Below are 18,074 nucleotides of genomic sequence, written 5' to 3'. Positions count from 1 at the left end.
GGGGTTTTTCGTCCAGCAAAGCAGGCAAATCGACCAGAGAACACCCGCAATCTACAGACACGGATAGTTGAAATAACATTCCAGGTGACTCTAATATAATAGCTTAAGAAAGAGTAGAAGTAAGTGCAATGGGAAGATAATTGGATGAATGATATTTGTCATCCTTTTTAAGAACTGGCTGAATATGAGCCAATTTCCAAGCAGAAGGGAAAACACCTATGGAATAATAAAGGGTAAAAAGGCAAAGCAGAATGGAGGTAAGCTCAAGAGCACAGGTTTTGAGAAAAAGTGGAGAAATACCATCAGGATCTGGTGCTATCTTGGCATCAAGACTGTTCAAAATTCTCCTGACATCTTTTGATGGAAGGCCACGAAAGGCATTGAATGGGGTGTACTGGCAATAGCAGGAGGCGTTTAACCAAGACCATCAAGACACAAGTTAGAAAAAAAAGTAGGATATTAGCAGATCAGCTTTATCATTAGCTGAGGTAGCAATAGAACTATCTCGTTTTGACAGAGGTGAGAACAGAGAAGAGCAAAAATTGCGGCCAATAACTTTGGCATGACACTATAATTCTCGACTACCATTTGAACAAGAAGCAAGTTTTCTACTCTTAGCCTGTTCAAAATCTAGTTTGTACTGATTGATTAACAATTGGTTTATTATAATTGTTGCGAGCTTTCGTGTAAGCAGAAAATGAACCTGGAGATTTGGACGCAAGCCAATTGGGATTTGCAAAATTCTTATCTTCAACAGCCTTAGGGCATTTATTGGAAAGCCAATGTTTAGATAACGGATGAGATTTTAAATTGCAATGCGGAATAAAGGATTTCAACCCTACGAGAATAATTTCAGTGACACGATCTGAGCAATGACATCAGAAGATTTGAAACAGTAATCCGACCTAGGAAAAGAAGAAAGTAATCTCGCAGATCATCCCATTTTGCATTCTTATAATGCCAAACAACAAGTGGTTGAGAATGGCCACAAGAGAAAGGCTCCATTGGAGAAGGGACTGGGACCATCACCAAGCTGTGGTTTGAGGTGCCTACTGGACCACTCACCTCGACCGTGTAATTAGAACGGTTATCTGTTAGAAAAAAGATCCAGACTGTTGGCTGGGTAGTGAGGATTGTCTGTTATTTTGGTAGGTAAATAAACAGTCTGTGCGAGGGCATTAGTCATATCAAAAGCCTCAACATCTCGAACAGTTGCGTCCATGTGACTAGAAATCAGAAGCCAGGTGGAGTTGTGAACATTAAAATCACCAAGGAAAATGACTTCACTGTTAGGAAAGTTGAACTGGAGAAAGTCAAGTTTCAAAGAGGAAGTCAAAGCGTTGGAAGTGATTAGTGCAGTTGGGAGAACGATAGAGGCAACAGATGAATTGGACAGAATGTGCTAGAGAGATTTTAAGCCAGAGAAGATCGAAAAGAGGAGATTCCACATTACCAAGTCTCTCACAAGGAATATCAGAATGGACATATGTACAAGTGCCACCTTTGAAACGAAAGGATTCATACAGTGAATAATTAGGACAACTGAAATGAGCAGTAGTTGAATCAACCGATAACTGAGATTCTGTCAGAAAAAGTACATGTGGTTTGGCAGACTGCAAGTGGGAATGGACATCGTTCAGATTAGAACTGATACTACGTATATCTGCGCAATAAACGAGGAAGTGTTTGGGAGGTTTAGATTTTTTTGCAGATGTTTTTTTCTAATAGTTGGACTATCATGATGTATTCGGTAGTAAGAAAAGGTGGGGAGGATATGTTGTATGAAGTAATGAAGTTTTTGGAAATGGCGTACACATGGTAAAAATATATCCAGTTCCTTGGCATAACGTGGCCTCGTCAATATCCCCCCCCCGCCGCGCATTCACACTATTCGGATTCCCTCTGGTCCCGATCTGACAAAGTAGAGGCAGAGAGAGAGATTTCACATTAGTTGCTCCGGAAGCCTCTGCTGTTAGGTTTAATCCGGTGGACTAGCTAGAGGCCGGCCTACGAACGCCGTTTTAGAGCTGTACCCTCGAAATGTAAGGAAGATTTGACCTCGCCATGATGTCCACCATAACTTCAAAAGACATCAAACATTCTGAAGATGGAAGAAATGGGACGGATTGTTCAAGCTTTGCTCTGGAGACTAAACATGGGTTCCACCACTTCAAGCTTCCACTAAGCAAAGTGGTGGTATTTCATCGGTTGATAAGAGTCAACAACCACCTAGTATTGCCTGGTAACACAGAAGGGCGGCATTCCTCCGTATGATGTGTACACCGCACCTCAATCCCTGCTTACGTTGGTTCGCACCTAGGTTTTCACCTCTAGTCTACTTCATGACTTGCACACGGGGGTAATACACAGGATTACTAACAGTTCCACTATCGTGATAGTGGGACTGTTAGCAGCAGAGGATCTGATTGTTGCAGAATGACCGGATTTTGCCGAAATTTGGTCCACTTGACTCGAGTGCCACCTGAATGTCAGTTCCATCAGCATTTTAGACTCCCAGGTAGCAAGCCCAGCTTGACATACTTGAGAGAAAATTTGGTGACAGCCTCAAGGGCTAAAGCTAATACCAAAATATCATAGTTAGCGTGAAACATAGTACAATTAAAGTGTGGTAACACTAACTTATAAGTTTAAATGTACACTATTAATGCACTTAAAAAAAAGTGTTATATATTTTCTAGTAAATACAGTACTAAAAATAGTTGGCAGTACAGAGGGTTTAACAGTATATTCAAAAATCCCTTGAAAGGCTACTTGATATTATTCGAAGAATGGGATAGATTTTGCAATAGGACAGTTAGTATTTTGCTGCAAAAAACGAACAACATGGAGCCTGTGATCAAGAGTTAAGCACTTACTTGCACAACATACATTCATTTGTTGATGGTGGACCCCAGGATTTCCCCCATTACAAAGTATTCAAAGTATTTTATTATTTTCTGCGGGCTCCAGGGTTTCCCCTATACCCAAATACGTAACTAGTGCGTCCGAGCCAGCCCAATGCAGAGTTAATTCAATTTCTGACAACGAAGGAAGGGATATATCCAGCAGAAATTCATTGGCTTTTGGAAAAGGTGTAAGTCGAGAACTGTATGTCACTGCAGAGGAAGTATGGATGAGCAGATCGTGACAGTGAGACTGTTGTTGTAGGATTTTAGGAGTATCAGCGACTAAGGCCATATTGCTCCATATATGCTGTCTGTAAATTGCGTGTTCTGTGGTATATTTTCTGTTTGCAGGACGAAAAACTCGAGTTTCCGGGAGAAAAAAACCATGCTACCCTCGCCTGAGACTGATTAACGTTGCTTTCAATAAAACAATCAACTTGAACTTCTTTTTTACCTGGTCTAAAAATATATACACAGTTTCTTATATACAGTATAAGCAGGAAGTTGGTGTCTTCAGTCACGTGGTACTGGGCAGTAGCATGATGTCACAAACTTGAATTTGTTTATCCCTGTCAGCCATTCTGAAGGTAAGGAGAATACTCGACTACTTTCAGCACTTCACGAAAACGCTTTTAGATTATTAATGTAATGTATTCCTTTTAATTAGCAAACTGCCTCACATCTGAAAGAATACGATGGTAACTATGAAATTAAAGTTTACTTTAATGCCTAAGGGCCTTAAAAGAAGGATAAATATTTTTTAATAAACAAACAAACAACTCAAAAATAGCATTTTACCTGACTGACCTTGTAAGTAAAAATAGAAAAGAGTCCAATCTGATATCTTGCTGTTCAACCACTTTCCTTTCTTTCTTTCTTTTTTTATGGTTAAAACTACTTTCTTTTTTCTGGTCTTATATATCATTTAATATGCAAACAAATTTGTCATCGTAGATATAGAATGCATGCAGCGAAGAATATTTTACAAATAATATTGTAATACTAATACTTCAAATATGACCAAAGAAGGTCATATTTGTAGTATTAGTGACAAGATTCTTTCTATATAAGAAGATAAATAACTAAGAAACCATATAAAGCAGTTATTATACTTAAAGAATTATTTAGTTAAAAATATAAATAATGGATGCGTTTATTAATAGAAAAGGAAAATTGAACTGTAAAATATTTGAATACTTAAGCATTTGATAATATTTATCCTTCGGATTTGTTTCTATTTTGGTTAATAAGCCCACGTAATGCATAACGCAATTCTGGTTAAGGAAAATTTAAAATTTATTCAGATGAAAGAATAAACATTAGCAACGTAGAGATCTGCGCATGACCGTGACGTCAATAAATATTTCATCTGCTTGTGTAATGTGCACGGAAATTATATTTGTTTATCTTTTATAGCCCAATAGTAGCCACGTTTACAGACCATACAATGCAATAATAATAATAATAAAATTAAAATATTATATCGTATTAAAACCTACTATTACTATTTATATTAAATAATTTATGCGCGATTCTCTAAAAATGCGGGCTTAATTTTAAGTAATATTTAATAATATTCCTTACTATTTAATATTAATTATTAATAAAAGCATCAATTATTTTTAATGACAAATTTGTTTCTTTTAAGAATAATAGAACTATACGTATTATGGTGTATATCCAAATGATATTAAGTATATTTTTACTGGATTAAACTGTGTGTTAGGGCATAATTAAAAAGAACCCAAGAATAATGTTTGCTCAATCATCTTGCCCACACCTTTCAAAGCACCAAGGCTAAACTAGAAGTTTTTTTGATTTGCTGTGCTGTCTTCGTGCTGTTTGTTTATACTACTGACCTCATTGCTTGTAAGCCTAAATCTACATTACGGTCAGGGTCTGTGTCATCTAGGTATTCATCCAACTCTTTATTTTAAAATTATGGTTTTGGAAACTAAGTATTACCAGTTTTATCGTGTTGAAATAAAGAAGAAAAAAAAAGTAAGAGAAAAAAATAATAAATGCTCGTGTAACCTTTCTAAGATCACGTGTCAATACCGTGCTATAGTTGAGAAATATATCTCGTTATGTTACACTAAGGTTTTGACATCAGAGTCACAAATACAGCAGAGAAATTATTATGTACAACTTAACTTTATGCTTCTATATGTAATTTAAAATGTTGGAAGTTTTAGAATGAATGTACGGCAAAAATACATTCACAAATTGCATAAGTCAGAAGGGGGGGAGATCAGAGGGATCATTAAACATAAAACAAATGACTCACTTTAATTTATGAGGAATTCCCTCCTTTTCTTGCATACCCCGTGTGATTATCTAGCTTATGGCGGATCTTTAGACGTCAGTGATGCACTAGTGGGTGCATTATAGCAATAGTTTTAAAATGACAGATTATAAATAATGCTATTACAATATTTTTTCTGTCCTGGAGGGCCAGGGGAATTTTTCCTTCCAGTCTGATCCTACTATGAAGAAAAATACAGAAAATTTATTGTGGCTTTTTCAAGTAAAGTAGAATAATAGTAGGTAGAAGGCTGAGTGTAACATATTTTGCACATTTTTATCCCTCGTATAAACAACACAATTTAGAGTACAGAATGTCTTGTAACCTTAGTAGCCGTGGCAATAAACAAAACCAACAAAAGTCATCGCCCTGACACACTTAAACAGAATGTCATTTCTGGCTCCAAATGGAAACCAGTCTACTGAATTCGTCCTGTAAGTAATAATTAGGGTGCTTAAGATCATTAACTAGATATGCAATGACAAAAAAAATATATGGTATTATACTCCATCATACACTAGAATGGCCATCATGAATAAAATCCACTGAAAGTGGTTTTTTTTTTTTTTTTCTTAATACAAGGCTACTTCTGCCTTATCAGCAAGGTTGCCATCATTAAGGCCAACACATTAAGAGGGGCTATGTGCAGGATTTAAAATGCAAGGAGATTTTTTACTAATTGCTATTAATATCTGTGATACATACTAGGAAGAGACCTCGAAGAATAAAAAGTTGGTAGCAACAAAATCAGATTCTCGAATAAGGCTCTCCGAGGCCAATGAGATATGTTCCTTTCAGTCAGCCATTTTTCTTTGGATTTTCCCCCAAATTTTCTTTGTTAATCGTTACATATTTTTAATTTTTTCCCCTTTTTTATTTATATTTCATCAGGCCAAAGAAGTAATATTGGGTTTCATTTTTTCCAATCCAAACAATTTCTCCATTCAACACCGTCCACGATATGGTGTGATTTCTTAGTATTTTAACGTATACATGAAATTCTAGTCTGTCATTTTGCCTTAACGAATGCTCCACCGTAATGTGGAAACCGGGAGAAAGCCTGTCTAGTGGGATTGAGAAGCATTCTGATAGTAGCAATGCTAATATCAGTCAGAAAAAAGCAAATGCTTCTTGCATTTAAGATCGGATCAAGTTTTCCAAAAAAGAATTGATAAACTTAATCCGATATAGTCACTGTCGAGTTTTGTACATTTTATATCTGTTTTTGAATTAGGCGGTATCTTCTTGCCAACTCTTCACCGGTCAGACCTGAACTTCCGAAACAAACTTTCATTTTTATATAGTCCAACGGTGGGCAAATGCGGCTCTTCGTTGAGTTAAGTGCGGCTCCCATTGAAAATTTAAATCCTTTTTTTTTTTATTATTTCAGAACTTTTTTCACTGAATCTTGTTGAATTAACTAAGTAACTAATATTTTGTTATACGGATTTTATGTTGTGTTTATTTTTTTTTTATGTCTAGATATTTTGCTATTTTTATTTTGATTATAAATAAATCCGCGCGCATTTACACCATCAGCGGACTTGCGCTACACCGGGAGTGGGTAGAAAATGTGACCAAACCTCCCATAAAAGTTTCAATTTCAGACTTTGGAATTAAATTTATTTAAATTTTTTGATAACATAACCTCAGAAAATATCAAAAAACGAAAATACGAACAAGAAAATAGAATCTTTCAAGAAGAATGGGTAGAAAATTTTGCTTTTATTGAGATAATGGAAAGTCGTTGTGTCTTATTTGTAAAGTTACAATTGCAAACTACAAAGTAAGCAATTTACGTCGACATTACGAAGTAAGTCATCTCCACTTTTCAACTCAATATTCACTCAATTCAAAATTGCGAACAGAGAAACTTAAGTCCTTGCAATCTGGTCTCCATAAGCAACGAGGACTCTTGTCTTCTTTTAGTCGCGAAGATGACAGAGCAAACGAAGCTGGTTTTTTGATAGCTTGGAATATTGCTGGTGCCAAACGTCCATATGGAGAAGGAGAATTTATTAAAAGAAACTTGGAAGAAGTGGTTAAAGTTTTGGATCCAGATAATACAAAACTGCATAAATTGATCGCACAGGTTCCTATGTCACGCCTACAACTGAGCGTCGTATTGGTGCAATTAGTAAAAATGTTGAAAATAGTTTGATGTGTGATTTGAAAAATTGTACAGCTTTTAGTTTAGCTCTCGACGAGTCTACAGACATTCAGGATGTTCCACAATTGGCCGTTTTTGTCCTCTATGTATCTGCAGACGTAAATGTGAAGGAAGAAATGTTAGACCTAGTAGCTCTTATCGAAACAACTCAATGTTAGAAATGCGCTTGATGAAGTAATGAACAGGTTTGAATTGCCTCGTGATAAACTTGTGTTGCGACTGACGGAGCGCCTGCAATGATAGGGAAAAACCAAGGTCTCATTGGTCTTTTAAACAACGATCCTAAAACTCCACGTTTCTTACCTCTTCACTGAATAATTCACCGCGAGCATCTCATAGCGAAGTACTTCAAATACGAAAATGTGTGGAAGATTGTTTTGCAGATTGTGAATTTAATTAGAACAAATGCCAAAACACATCGTCAATTTAAGAACTTTTTAGAAGAGTTGCGAGTGAATGACGAAGCAGATGAATTGCCCAGTGATTTATCCCTATGGTGTGTTGTAAGATGGCTGTCAACTTACAATGTTTTCAGCCGTTTTGTCGAACTCCTAAATCCTATCATAACATTTACAAAAGAAAAAGGAAAAAAATACCCAGAATTAGAAAATGAAACATGGCTTTCTGACTTAATGTTCCTTACAGACATTATAGAACATTTGCAAACATTTAATTTGGCTTTACAAGGAAATGAAAAAATTATTATTGATTTGTCACAAACTGTACAGTATTTAGTTTTGAAGCTAAACTTTGGCTTTTTGTGTACGATCTTAAGAACAAAATATTTAATCATTTTCCACGAGTAAAAGCAAATATAATTAATATCAAAGAAGAAAAGTTAGACGAATACAAAGAAAAATTGGAAGAATTGCGAGCAGATTTCAAACATAGGTTTGAAGATTGGAAACCTACATTTGCATATTTTGTGAACCCATTTATTTGTGATATTATTGAAGAAGAATTGAAGAAGAAGAAGATGGATTTCCAATTTCTGAAATAATACTTGTTGAAAAAGCGGCTGGGGAATTGGAGTTATTAGAGATGAAAGAGGATCAGGCATTGCAAATGCAGCACAAATCTACTTCTATAATTGAATTTTGGAAACTCGTGCCAGAATAAAAATATCCACATTTAAAGAAAGCTGCTTGCCGTCTTCAATTTTTGGTACAACATATTGCTGTGAATCTTTGTACTCCACAATGAAGTCGAAATATCGTTCACAGTTGACCAATCATCATCATCTCACTGAATTGCTGCGAACGGCTTTAACAAATTTTACGCCAAATTTCAAAGATTTGACCAAAGGTCTTCGTTAAATTTTATACTTTTTATTAATGCATTTTTATTATTGTGTCCACCCCTGATATAGTCTATACATAGACAACTCGAGTTATGTAAGAATATAAATGATAAATTTCTATTGGCCCAATTTTAATTAAATTTGGGACAGCTCTAAAAATCTTTCGAACAGATTCAAATATAAAATTTCATTAAAATCCCTTCATTGTGAGGACCTATGGTAATAGCGTTTTACAGATTTGTGAATGCGCCTAAAAATTAAGTGCCGAATATAAATAGCAAGAGCATGAATGAAAATCAGAATTGTCTAGATCTCATTTACTTTATGTGACTTTCTGCTCATCATGATGCAGCCTTTGATTCTGATTGCACCCAAATAAATTTCGTTTTCATTATCCCTAATCCTGACTTAATGACATACAAAGGAATGCTTCAACAAAAACAATTATCGGTCCATAATATCTGAAGTTCCAAAAATATGTTTACAGCATCAATGATCTCATGGAATATGCTTGATGACTGCAACATAGGGTCGTCAGTTCATCTCTTGATATACTGGTTTAGCACCATAGCCGGGACTCAAAGTCTCATAGACAATCTTGTTCTAAAAAAAACAAACAAAAACGTCTATGCAGTGGTGCTAGCCTCTGTATAATAAGACAGAATGGCATCCTCTAGAGCTTGAATAGGCCAATGCCTTTGCAATTAAAAATTATCCGAATTTCACTCTTAACAGAGGTCACTTGTCATAACCAACCATTCACACAGAACCTCAAAATCTGAAGCCTGACGAGTAGCTTGCCTTCATTAGAAGGTTCAACGACAGGACTACAATAGCCTTCTACCCTCTTTAGACTACCTTAAGAGATCTTGATGACCTCAAGAGCTAACTGAATTCACCTACCCGCAGTGATACGTATACTAGTATTTTGTTTTAGCTATACTATTCCTCCCGAAAGCTCTACTGGATTGAATCAAGTTCCACAATTTTTGTAAAAATGGTTCAAGAAAATTATTTCAAACATAGTGGAAAGCATATAGAGTACAAAGCGCCAAAAGTTCATGCCTACAATAATCACAGATTTTCTATTTACTACAGAATTATCATGCCTTCTAAAAGTGAAAGCACTGCCATCCCCTGATTCCCCAATAGCCTACCAGGATCGACTATGCTTTAAAGAACAACTCAACTATTACCAACCTTCCTAATAAAGAGGTTTCGCGTCTATACTGATATGACAATTATCTATGAAGATCTTAAAACTGATACCGCTAACATCTATGTAATCGTGCACCTATTTAAATCTTACTACTTTATAAAAGGTATCATTTCCGAATTACATACATCACTGCTTCCTGAAAGATTGAACCAACTTCAATAGACCTCAACACCTTTTTGTAACATACGAAAAGAGAATTCTCAAAGGAGGTGGTCTTTCTGGCCACCTCTTCACTGACCTTCTGCTCCTCATTATTAGGAATACAGACAATATTAAGTTGCGGAAACTACCAATTCACCTTGCCAATTACTATCAACAGTTCTCACGCCACAAATTCTTTAAAACATACATAAATGCTTTTTTGTTTAAAACATAATCCAGCTGATATCCAACAAGATATGTTCAGAGTTAAACCCACCACAGTTCAAATACATTCTCGCCTTCCAGTAAAATTCGATGCAAAAATGACAATTCCATCACTAAATCGATGATACAAAACTCGAAATTTATGTGTAATAGATTGCAAAACAGTATTTTATTTCACAAGAACTTTGGAATAATTAAGTCTAGTAAATGATCCATTATCAATGTTTACCAGCATAAAAACTATGCCCTTCTGTTTCACTATCAGCAATAAAGCCCATCTTATCAAGTAAATATTGACTCGTCTGGAAAATCTTCTATAAACGCCACTGTCCCAAAGAACTTCCCACTGCAAGGATACACACTATGCTATACTCTACTGAATTTAAGGCCCTTGCTGGTAGCAGAGTAGATACGATCACCGTCTTCTCCACAACGGATGGAAAAGGCCCAGGTTCGAATCAGGAACTTTTATGGCCTAGACAGAGTAGCTGGGTTAGTCATTTTTAAGCGATAGTTTGTTCCCAGAAGCAAGGTTTGGTTTTTATTCCATCAAATCGACCACACAATACATGCGACTTACAGACACAACATATTGACGTCTCATAGCCTGTTTCTTTGGCATTTAACACTCACACGAAAAACACTGGCTTTAATAATCCACCAAATCATTAACATCATCTCAGCTGCAAAATTTTTGGACACCTACAATAGATAGTTCCTTTCGAATTGCAATTAAATGACAAAAGACCAAGAGGGAGACCAAGAATGAGGTGGAAAGACATAATAAAGACCGATGTTATTACGAGATGAGCAAACTGGAGCGAAATCAATGTAGAGAAACTCATGGACAGGGTACGGTGGAGAGGATTCTTACGTCGACCTGTGGAACATGCAAACGATGATAGATGATGATGGCAAATGCACAAAATATCAAGTGTCAAAGTCTGTTAATGGAGAATTGAGAGATAAAAATATGTATTTCATCGGCTATAAGAGGCGCATCATGTTGGATTTAGAGTTCAGGGATCTAAATTTCTTAAGAAGACATCATTGCTGCGCAAGTGATGTCTTCTTTTATAACTAGCAACGTGATACCGGTTCACTAGAGACTGTACCTGGCAGTGCTCTACTACTTTTTGAGCAACCTTTGAACTTCTTGTACAAAACAAGTATATCACATAGCTGGATGGATATCCTCGTGGAAATTTTTCTCATGTTATGTAAAGGACAAGAACTTACGTGTCTGTATAATTTTGTTCGTATAACAAAGATCTTTAATAACAATATTATAAATTATATTTGTATCATTCTTTAGATGAGATAGATGGAACTCTTCCTAATGTTATGATTGTAAAACACCTGAAGGCTAAACATTTTGAATCAAATATATTTTGAGACGCCCTCGTAGGTGGCACAGCTGGTATAAACACCGTCCCACCCACACGGGGTGGAAAAGACCTGAGTTCGAATCCTCTCAATAACCTGAGAAATTTTTACGGGTATTTTTTCACAGCATGGCCGAGTTAGTCGGTCTCAGGCGAGAATAGAGTTGTTTCTTCTTCTTCTGGAAACTCGAGTTTTTCATCAAATAAACAGCAAAACGACCACAAAACACAAGCAATTTACAGATATATAATTATATACGGTGCAATATGGCCTAAGTTGCTGAAAAAAACCAACAAGAACCAGTACTTGTGAAAATAAAAGTAAATATCTACTCAATGAAAATTACTTTCCTTTTTGTCCCACTTTTAATAGGAAACCTGTTTCGCGGCCAGAATTGGAACACTATCAACATCAAAACTAAAACAAATAAATAAAAAAAGGTTTGTTTTACTTACACGCCACAGCCCAGTCTTGCAGCTGCTGAAGCCCAATAACCACTCGAAAAAGTGAGTCCATGCATCTGTCCGAGATGTTGACCCTAGCCGAACCCCGAATAATATGCGGTAGGGCTAATTTAATAAGCCGTTCTATTGACGTTTTCATTCTCTTTTCCACTGCAGCCAGAGAATCAAGAGGGGGTGGTTTCCTTCGGAAAGTCTCCATTTCATCTTCAACATCTTGGGTGAAATTGCTGTCATCGTAGCTGAGTCCCAGTCCGAAGCACGCTAAGCATAGAAACAACCAGTACACCTTCCTCGCACACATTTTCTTTCCAGTCAAGGATCACTTGTTAAATTCCACCTCTTACGAACGCTTTATATTACCTCTTGCACTTATTCTCCAAGGCCACACTGTCTCGTTCTCTTTTACGCATGCGTGCTCATTCATAGATATTTTATTAGCTCGCCGATAATCCGAGCATCCACGAACATCTGGTCCTGAGTCTAATTTCTTACGTCCAAGCAGTGCTTGAGAAGAGAACATCGCATCTGCTCGAAAGGAGCTAGAGAAACTCAGACAAATGCAAATGAAGAAAATAGCTGGCTTAAGCAACAGATTACAAGGTGTAAGAGGAAAATCAAAGAAAAAATGACGTGAGTAGGCATTGGACGTGAGTTGTTTTAATTCAACTGACTGTGGTGAAACCATCGGACCACTTTAATTTGTAATACGTGGAAAGAAAACAATGCAGGAGCAGAAAACCAACCCAGCAACGTAGAATGAAATTAAGAAAGAAAATCCGCCAAAGAGTGTAATGGTATGTAGCAATATGTCTTATAATTGCGTTTCAACACCGGTGATAAAAGCCCGGATTCGAATCCCGTCAAGAATTCGAAACCGGGTTCAAAGTCCGGGACTATTGAGGGGATTTTCACACTATGGCCGGGTTAGTAGAGGCTTACTTGGCAATCCTCCACTCTCCCGGAATAAGGACTGACCCACGGGGTGTATTTAGTGCCGTTTCCTCCCCCACACCCACACAAGAACGTTCCAAGAGGCACGTTCTTAAATATTTACTTCCTATTATTAACCCCTTCCTCCAAAAACATGAAGACCGAGTTCTGATGGTCTCGAAACTGTGTTTTTCATCCAGCAAAGTCGAAAACCGATTAAAGAATACGTACAATCTTTACATACATGGTTCCTCTGTTGTCTTAGAACTTACTCTGAAACAACCCAACTCAATCAAAAAAATACAACATATTTCAGTCATTTCGCTGACTTTTTCCATTTATTTTGAAATACAAGAGATTTTAATGTACATTTTAAATACTGTCGTGTGCTAAGGTGCTAAGAAAGAATTCTAAAATGGTTTTCTGGTGGACTAATTTTATTCTTCCAGATATAGAGAATCAAAATGAAGGGGGCGGTGCAGAGGAAGGGGGCTTAATGATCCGATCAGGTAGAGGGCTGAATGCTAATTCAAGAAATGTTGCAGTCATGTCAAGGGGTGGAGTAATTATATGGAGAGCAATTCGTTAGTGTATTATTTCTCTAAATGGTGCGTTTTAAGGCTATTCAGTCTATCTGAAATGAAAAAGTAGGAAGATTTTCAACCCTGGTTCGAATCCCGACATTTTTATACCCACTGTAAGAGATGTAGCCACTGTCCTTCTGTAGAGACCAGATCCTAAGAAACGAAACAGACAAACTAACATTTAGAACACAAGTAGTTGACACATCCGATTAGACAAACACATTTTGGCTTGAATTTTATTTTTTTCATGAAAACCCCGAACACGAAAAGTATGTGGGAAGGACGGTTGTTCCAAAAAACATAAGTGTAAGGGATAAATGAGGAAAAGAATGGGGGAATTACAGATGCCAATTCAGAAGAACAGTGCTCATGGAAATATCTGTAGAAAGGCATGTAGTAGAAACTGGACGTCTATGAGACAGAGAGTGGAGAGTCTTTGTATGAGTTGGATCCTTAATTAACCACTGCCCTCTTCTGACTGGAGTCATCAGAAAAAATATTGATAGCATTTCTGGTCAATGGAAGAAGGTCATTAATATACAAGAGGAAAAGAGTGAGAGAAAGAACTGAACCTTGGAGAACACCAGTATTAGTGAAGAAGTTAGAAGACATAGAGCCATCTACCATCACCCTCAGTGAGCGATCAGAGAGAAAACTGGATACCCAATTACAAAAAACAATCGTCAATCCATAAGATGGACGCCTTTAAAATATCAAGAGCAGCTGATTGAGTTTCATCGAACTTTTCCATCGAATTTGTCCAAAGATGAATGGCATATGCCATTTATCAATATTGGAGCGACCCTGAAGGAATCCATATTGGCAATCGTTGATCAAATGGAAAGTTCCGAGATAGTTTAAGAGTTGGCGGTTAAGTATTTCTTTATAACTTTGAATAGAATAGATGTAAGTGCAATGAACGATAATTTTAGGGGGAGCGCTTGTCCACCTTTTTAGGAACTAGCTGGACATAAATAAATTTCGAAACAGAAGGGTAAATACCAACGGAATAAGAAAGTGTAGAAGATGAAACAGAACAGGACAGAATATCATCTAGTACTGTAGGTGAGTTCAGATCTTGCATGGAGAAGAGATACTACACACATGGTGGAAGCGGGAGATATGTTTGTAGTGGATTGACCGGACTTCGTCAAAATTGGATCCATTTGAATCACAAATGGGACCTGACAGTTCCATCAATGTTTTAGACTCCCAAATAGCAATCCCAAGATGTTATAATTTGGAGAATGTCTGTGACAAACGTCAGAGACGAAATACCGATTAATAAACACAATTTATTACTGTTTTTATTGATTAAAAATTTATTTACAAATTATAGCTTCTTATAATAAACTACAGGTGCATTTATCGGAGCTTTTTACAAATCTAAAAACGATGCGTAATCAGTTGTTAGTTCACTCCTTGTGCTGACGCGAAGGAAGATCGTAAGATGTTTACATGGCGCGTAATGGACTCTCTTTTCTCACCACAGGGGTCCAGCTTGAAGAAAACAGAGAAATAAGTGCTGTATTTCCAAGGATTTTCCATTGTCAGCAAGTAATATAAATGTTGACCCTGACAAACAGACGTAGTTATGCTTTTTGTGCGATGGGCGAATAATACAAACATGTATACCACTGGCTTCTCAGTACAGATTTTAACACTGCCTTCTTCCTTAAGACAATAATAGGCTGGGATAAATCCTCCCATTACTCTGTATAATAGGCAATTGTATAGTAATAATGTGTTTCTTGATAATGATTAATGAACGTAATCCTTTCCTCGTTGCTGGTCTTCCTGAAATTTTAATCGCGGATTGAATAAGAATCTCGGCATGTTCCATCAGTTGCGTGCTTATAAGCATGTGGCAATATTAATACCTGCTTAAGTTTTATAGAATAATTACAATAATTATTGATTTGCGATTTTTGTAGCTGTCTAGAAGGGCAAGCAAAGTTTCTTTAGTAATTATCTGACCACTGGGCAGTGTGATTAAATTAAATTGTTTTGGAGTTACTTAATGCACTTGGATCCTACGAGGTATGATCAAAAAGTTCGGGGACAGAACTAATATTGGAAATTAAACTCACTCGGACATACCACCTTCGAAGTAGTCGCCTTGACACTATCAATTCCAATGCTTCTGCAACTTCTGGAAGTTGCAGAAGCATTGGAATTGATACAGTGACTTTTCAAGGGGACTTTAAGCTTGGTGAGTATAGCTGATGAAGGATCACAGCGATGAAGTGTTTTGCAAGACATTCTTGGATGGGAAGTGCTGATTGTGCAGATTCGCTGAAGCCCACTTTTCCACCGACTTCTGCAAATAGCATCGAGCAGTTGACAGAACTGATCCGGGACAAATTCATAATGAACAATGTCCGGTGAGTCAAAAAATACCATGGATTTTCTACCGGAAACTCGGATTTTTTCTCCAGCAAACAGCAAATCTACCACAGAACACGCGCAATTTACACACATATTTATGGCGTAATATGGCTTAAGTTGCTGTTGAGCCAAAACCCTGTTACAACCAAGCACTCTCCCTATCTCTTATGATGAATCGTCGATAGGATACCATCCATAAATTCATATTATACCATAAATTCAAATCTTGCAATCCATTCTAAATCTAAAAATAGATTTAGAATGGATTGTAAGAAGTTATTTTGGGGTTGTTGTTCCCCAGAAGTAAGACCTTGCATTCTGCAGCATTGAAACATAGATGCCGCTTTTCCTGATCATCCTTGAAGAGCTTTTGTTTTCGTAAAGCTGACTACAGTGCTCTCAGACAGTTAAATTCTGTATAGTGGGATCAACTGATGATGTTACCAACGGTGAATTCTAAATGGGAAGCCTTCAGCGACTTAATCTTCGGGGCTACTAAGCTTTTCATACCAACTAAGAATTACTGTTCAGGGTTCAGGCCTAAATGGATGTCGGATGAATTAATGAGGCTCCTGGTAGAGAAGAAAAATGTATGGGATGCATATAAATTATCAGGCGACACAGAAGCCTATGGCAGATATAAGCTAGTCTGCAATCAAGCCACAAAGGAGGTTAGGCAGGCGAAAACAGATTACGAGAAATCCTTGGCAAAGGATGCTAAGAAAAACAGCAAGGATTTCTTTACTTATATAAACTCTAAAAGGAAGGGGATGAATCTGATTGGTCCACTTGACATCGATGGTTCGACTGTTGATGATCCTGCTCAGATAGCAAACAAACTGAATGAGTATTTTGCATCTACATTCACCCATGAGGAGTTATTCAGGGAGGGGAATGCCAGAGGTGAGTTAAACATAACAAAATCACCTGGGGTGGAGGGGATCTATCCAGTTATATTAAAGAAGGCGTCAAAGCAACTAAGCAAACCCTTAGCCATAATTATGAGAGCATCCTTCGACTCAGGGGAGGTCCCCACGAACTAGAGATGTGCAAATGTATCACTAATTCACAAAAGGGGATCGAAGGATGACACGAGTAACTATGCACCTGTTAGTTTAACTTCTATTCCGGGGAAAATAATGGAGTCACTGGTTAAAGATGCATTGCAGGATCATCTAGAAAAGACTGCAGTAATAGTTAAGAAAGCATGGGTTTGTTAAAGGGAGGTCTTGTCTGACAAATTTGATTGGATACTATGATGTGGTCACAAAGGAACTGGATGCAAAAAATAATTTTGATATCATATACTTGGATTTCAGGAAAGCTTTTGACACTGTTGCACATGGAAGACTATTGTAGAAATCGGAGCAGAATGGTATTAAGGGTAAGTTGCTAGAATGGATAAAAGGATGGTTAAGTGGGAGAAGACAGGGTGGTAATCAATGGGTGCTGCTCTTCGTGAACAAATGTTATTAGTGGAGTCCCACAGGGTTCGGTGTTGGGTCCATTGTTGTTTTGCATATTTATCAATGATATTGATGAAGGTATATCAGGCTTAATCTCGAAGTTTGAAGATGATACGAAGGTTGGCAGGGTTGTTAATGACAGTAATGGCAGTGTGCTACTGCAACAGGATCTGAATAGTTTGGGCAGATGGGCTAAGAAGTGGCAACTGAAGTTTAACATTGGCAAATGCAAAGTACTGCATATGGGTAGCAATAACCGAAGAGAAACGTTCCAACTGTGTGGTACTACACCCAGGGAAGTGGAAAAGATCTGGGGATAACTGTGCAGTGAAATAAGAAGTTTACTGAGCAGTGCAGACGGGCTGCCGGGGAACGTCATGGAGTCTTGTCAATGATATGTAGGAATTTTACTAGCAGAGACAAGGAGGTGATTATTCCGTTATACAAGGCAATGGTCAGGCCATACCTTGAATACTGTGTGTAGGTCTGGAGGCCTCATTTTAAGAAGGATGTATAGCTATTGGAATGAGTACAAAGAAGAGCAACAATATTGGTGAGGGGAACAAAGGGATGCTCTTAAGAAGAAAGGC

General features: G+C 37.2%; 1 protein-coding gene across 1 annotated transcript in view; it reads right to left on the bottom strand.

The window, feature by feature from the left end:
* LOC150075362 (nose resistant to fluoxetine protein 6-like) overlaps positions 1 to 12,600 on the bottom strand; it is a 49,572-nt gene extending 36,972 nt beyond the window's left edge. Inside the window, exon 1 of the mRNA XM_090388302.1 lies at positions 12,108 to 12,600. Within this exon, the coding sequence (XP_090244428.1) occupies positions 12,108 to 12,417 (310 nt within the window). The 5' untranslated portion in view covers positions 12,418 to 12,600. The remainder of the gene's footprint in view (positions 1 to 12,107) is intronic.
* Between the last annotated feature and the right edge of the window lie 5,474 nt (positions 12,601 to 18,074).

Source organism: Mastigoproctus giganteus, chromosome 14, assembly GCF_048544385.1.
Source record: "Mastigoproctus giganteus isolate SK-2022 chromosome 14, ASM4854438v1, whole genome shotgun sequence".
NCBI lineage: Eukaryota > Metazoa > Arthropoda > Arachnida > Uropygi > Thelyphonidae > Mastigoproctus > Mastigoproctus giganteus.
Note: the sequence above shows the minus strand (reverse complement) of the source record. Positions and strands in the feature narration are given on the sequence as shown.